This window comes from Oryzias latipes, chromosome 1, assembly GCF_002234675.1.
Source record: "Oryzias latipes chromosome 1, ASM223467v1".
NCBI classification, from domain to species: Eukaryota; Metazoa; Chordata; class Actinopteri; order Beloniformes; family Adrianichthyidae; genus Oryzias; species Oryzias latipes.
In genome coordinates this window covers 26,831,244-26,836,552 of record NC_019859.2, presented here as the reverse complement: position 1 = coordinate 26,836,552, position 5,309 = coordinate 26,831,244, and the positions used below count along the sequence as shown (strand labels likewise).

Below are 5,309 nucleotides of genomic sequence, written 5' to 3'. Positions count from 1 at the left end.
GTTCTATCGGGTTCATGTCAAGACTCTGCAGGCCAGTCAAGATTATCCACACCACTCTGTCATCCGTCTGAATGGATCTTGCTTTGTGCACAATCATGTTGGAAGAGGAAGGGGCCCACTCCAAACTGTTCCCACAAGGTTGGGAGCATGGAATTGTCCAAAATGTTTTGGGTATCCTAAAGCATTCAGAGTTCCTTTCACTGGAACTAAGGGGTCAAGCCCAAGCCCCTAAAAACAACCCCACACCATAATTCCTCCTTCACCAAATTTCACATTAAGCACAGTGCATCCCAAATGTACCGTTCTCCTGGCAACCTCCAAACCCAGACTCGTCCATCTGATTGTCAGATGGAAAAGCGTGATTCATCACTCCAGAGAACGCGTCTCCACTGCTCCAGAGTCCAGTGGCAGTGTGCTTTACAACACTGCATCCAACCCTTTGCATTGCACTTGGTGATGTGTGGCTTAGATGCAGCTGCTCCACCATGGAAACCCATTCCATGAAGCTCTCTGCGTACTGTATTTGGGCTGATCTGAAGGTCACATGAAGTTTGGAGCTCTGTAGTAATATACTGAGCAGAGAGTCGGCGACCTCTTTGCACTTTGCACTTCAGCATCCACTGACCCCTCTCTGTCATTTTATGTGGTCTAACACTTCATGGCTGAGTTGCTATTGTTCCCAAACTCTTCCATTTTGTTATGACAGAGCTGACCATTGACTGTGGAATATTTAGGAGTGAGGAAATTTTACAACTGCATTTGTTGCACAGGTGCTAAAGACAGTACCATGCTGGAATTCTCTGAGCTCCTGACAGCGGTCCATTCTTTCACAAATGTTTGTTAAACAGTCTGCATGCCTGAGTCCTTGATTTTATACACCTGTGGCCAGACCAAGTTATTAGGACACCAACACTTTGATAATATAGTGTATGTGTTTTATATGAATCCAATTACTTTAATTATCTAAAATATTTTGGAATAACATATTAAAGAAAAAGAGGAAAGGGTTTGATGCAAAACTCTGTGTCCACAGACACCCACACACATGTACCAACAAAATACAGCAATTATGATTGCTCTCAGTGTGATGCAAAGTTTGCTTAGTGTGTGATAACTGCTTATTGAAGCCACAATGGGCCTATTTTCCCAACATGTGTGTAATAGTTTCAGACTGGAGCACATGCACTGTGCAAGGACACACTGCTTCCTTATGTGTGGAACACTGTGTACCACTCCTGTCAGATATGACTCTGAATAAATCAGAGCTTGATGGCAAGCAGGCACTGAAAGTCACAGCTTTGGGCCTTTTCTGAGAAGTTTAGCCAAATCAATCCAAATCTGTGTAAATAAGGACTCGTCTTGAGTTTACTGAGTGGTGGGTAGTTTCAGAACAAAATTACTTTGAAGTGGCTTCTACTACATACACAAGCGTGAAGCAAATGTGATGGCAGATGAGTCATTCCACAGACTTCGTCAGAACTCAAAACATGGCGGCTCGATAGAACATGTGAAGTTATATGAGTAATTCTAATTGTTTGACATGTCATCACACTAGCATATGGTAATCTCAATTAATGGATTTTTAAAGCACATTTTTAACACCCCTCACTTCCTGTTTTCCAGGATGAAACATGCCATCACTTCCCTAAATTTCATACCCAAACACTTACTGTAACCTAAGAGGATTTACAAATGAATTTGAAGCACAAACAATACTATCCCCCCCTTATAGCTTGACCCAGATTCTAAAGTTGTTTTGAAATTTTAAGCCAGTGCTGCATATGGCAGAACAGGGTCAGTGTAGTAAAATGGTTCAGCCTTCCATGTTTGTGTCTGTTGGTTGAAATCTCTATGCTCTGCCAGAGCAACTTATTATCCCACACAACTAGCCCGCTGATAAAAGAAATCAAGTGAGAAAAATTCAATTTAAATCAGCTACTAAAGATTCTTTCATTTTCCATATAATTTTTTTAAATCCTCTAAATCAGTAGGTTATTATCCTACAAATTCTACAAACTGTAACACTTCTTTTGTTTCATTCCTGTAATTTAAAGAAGATATTGAAAAAAATGTTAAGCAGCCAGATTTCAAAAAGTTACTAACGCAACCTTCCAAAATTAATCAGAAAAATTAAAACATTCCCGTTTGAGTTATCCAGAAAAAAAGGATCCACAAAAAAAAGGATAAAAAACTGCAGACTATATTACAGAATTACAAAAAAGCATTTTTGTGGTGACAAATAAGCATTTTAGGCACACTGGTTAGCATTTTCTCCACACAAATTCTTGGCCAAAGATTTATTTGCCAGCACAAATTAGAATTTTATGTGTACAAATTAGTATTTTGAGGGCTCAAATTAGTATTTTCTTAGTACAGATCAACAAATGAGTTTTTCTTGAATGCCAATCATGATAGAATTTTGTGTGCACGCTTTAGCATTTTGTGGCCACAAGTTGCCATTTTCTGTGCACACATTTGTAGCCAAAAAAATTGTACTCTGCAAATTAGTATATCAGGGCAAAAATTAGTATTTTATTGGTACAAATTAGAGTTTTCTATGTACAGATTAGATTTTTTTGGTACAATTTATTATTTTCTATGTAGACATTAAATTTTTTTGGGGCACAATTTAGTATTTTGTGGCCACAAAGTAGGAATTGATAAAAAATAGTTCCCTCAAATAATAACTAATTTGTGGCAACAAATTAATGTCATGTCATGTCTCTGTACCTTATCAACTCAAAAATTGAGATTTTATTTTCCAAATGTACATAGAAATTTTTTTTTAACCAAGATTAAAAATCAAAACTTTAATGCTTGCTAGATCCTCAAGCAGCACCATTCATCTGCAGTGCCACTGAATGACCTTAGAAACACTGGAGACCATTGTGAGCAAACACAGCTAATCGCTGGAATCATAACCGCAATGATCATGCATGGAATAAAGAGGAAAAAATGAAGTCAGCAATAACATTTGTGTGTCTTCATCTTCTAAAAAGTAAATGGAGCAAAAAAAACTCCTTTAGCTTGACAAACAGGTATGGTTTTCAGTTTCTGTCAAATTCAACCGCTCATGCCAACAGCAGGTCATCTAAAGCTTGTGTTGTGCAGACAAACAGGTTCATTGCTGAAATGCTTTTTTCGGATCACTTGTGACCCCTTTCACTTGTGGAGATCTTCTGACTCTCATTCAGTGTTTATTTATTTTTTTCTCCTTCCTTTTTTTTTCTCACGGGTTTATCTTTGTTTTGGAAAAAGGTCAAAAAGTGAGTCAGAGAATGACATTTAAGATGAAACCAAACCTCCCATCGCAAGAGTGCTGGCAACCTGAGCAACCAGCACAACCTGATCCGCATCTTCAGTGTCTATCCAGAATGCTCCAACAGAATGCAGGCAGATGTCGGGCCCCCACCTCGGGGATGTTGCATAACTCCTTTAATGCCCCCCCCCCTCCCCTGATCGAATCAGGTCATGCTGGGAAGACGTGAGATGTGATCCAGAAATCTGTCGTAATCCACAGGAAGTGGTACACGGTGTGTAAACAAAGAGCAGCAGATTAACAGAACTCACCATACCAGCCTCCTGTCTTAATACTTAAAATAGACCTTCAATTTGAAAACGTCAGTGCATTTTCTAAACTTACTAGTTTGTGTATATAAACAATAAAGACTTCAAGACAGATGATCATTTCAAAAGATTTATTACATTTTTATAACAGAAATTCACAAAATTTGAAAGCACCTTGGAATGTGAGGTATGTTATTTCACAGAACAGGAGGATTTCACACCAAAAAAGAAACCAGCAATAGGAAAAAAACAAAAAAAACAAAAAAAACATCTGATCAAGGTAAGTAGGACAGCTCCCCCAGCAGTAGTATCGACTGAACAAAGTCCACAGCAGCAGTCAAATGTGTGCGTAAACGCCACAACTGTCCTTTCTCTTTCAGTGTTTGAAGTCTGCTTTCCGGTCATGAAGATCAGAAATTCCCTGAAGGCCCTGTCACGCGCATACGTTCGTGTGAGGATGCGTGTGCATGGCCTTGTGGTCGACTGTTTACCACTTCATTTCTCCTCTTATTGGCTCACTGCTGATTCACACATCGACACGTTTTGACTCAGCAGCAGTCACTTGTCTGGACTCATTGAACTGACATGAGTCATCAGCTGGCTCTTCCTCAAACTTTCCAGCCTCTGTAGATCTTCTTCTTCTTGTTCCGCGCTGCCGCGAAGGGGCTTTCCAAGCCCGGCAGGTGCGCGGCGCTCTGCGCCCGGAATCCCTCCGCGTTGACACCGACGGGCTGCCTCGTGCGTAAAAGGGAACCAACCCGCCCTCGGTTTGGACAAGGAGTAAACAATAACTCCACTTACAGAGTCCAGTTTCTCCTCGCGTCTCCTCAGAAAGCCGGTATGACCTGATTCAGAGTCAGGGCACTCCGATAGTCTCCGACCCCGGCTCGGCAGCTTCCCACTGGGGCCGCGTACCGCTCCTCTCCAGGCTCCAGCCTCGCCCTCTTGCTGGGAAGGAAGTCAGGCGCCGCCGACGCCTTGCCTCGGCGCTTCCTGGACTGCTTCGCAGGGCTCAGGTTCTCTTTGTCCTCCGTTATGTCACAGTCGCTCTCGTCTAGTTTGTCCGAAACCCCTGGGGCCATATCAGCGGAGGTGTCTGCCAGGTCTGGCGTGAGCCGGGCTTTCTCTTTGGGGTCACAGTTAGTGTCCATCGGCTCCTCAGTGGCCGGCTGTTCCCCGTTTGGTTGCTCACTCTCCCGGGAGGAGTGATAGATGTCCCGGGCGGACCTCATGACCATGGAGAGCAGGAGGCTCCGGTGGAGTCTCAGTCCTCCTCTCTGGCTCCTAGAGGCGTACAGCTTGCTGATCGACACAGCCAGGATCCGCCGGGCTTCCACGTTGACCTCCATTGCTGTCGCGAAGCTCATTGTTCTTGTGTGGTCGTTATTTTGGTACTTAAATCGAAAGTCGATTTTTTTTTATTTTTTGCACAAAATGTTAAAGTTTCCTTCTTCGGGTCGGCCTTCGGCTGCTCAACCAGCTGCTACGCTCGGAGAAATGAGATAGCTGACAGACTCGGACCGGGTTTTATCTCCTTCGTGACGTAAAGTCAACTTCAGCCTGAAAGGGTGACAAACAAGCCCCGCCCACACCTGCTGTACTGGCAACGCGCGAGCACATCTGTCTTCTGTCTTCCACACTTTAACTCTTTAATGTTTGCTTTCACAACCGTAAACTATCACATTTTTTGAAAATAATGTTTTTTCCACTTTTTTTCTTTCAAAAATCTTTATTATTAGTAG

The 5,309-nt window shown here is 42.4% G+C and overlaps 1 protein-coding gene across 1 annotated transcript; it reads right to left on the bottom strand.

Moving 5' to 3' along the window:
* Positions 1 to 3,683: 3,683 nt before the first annotated feature.
* On the bottom strand, positions 3,684 to 5,086 carry ier2 (immediate early response 2). Its single transcript, XM_011492384.3, has one exon. The coding sequence runs from the start codon at positions 4,932 to 4,934 to the stop codon at positions 4,395 to 4,397; it is 540 nt and encodes a 179-aa protein (XP_011490686.1). The 5' UTR covers positions 4,935 to 5,086; the 3' UTR covers positions 3,684 to 4,394.
* Between the last annotated feature and the right edge of the window lie 223 nt (positions 5,087 to 5,309).

Coding starts and splice junctions, on each gene's coding strand:
- ier2 (XM_011492384.3), bottom strand. CDS start 4,934: ATGAGCTTCGCGACAGCAATGGAGGTCAACGTGGAAGCCCGGCGGATC.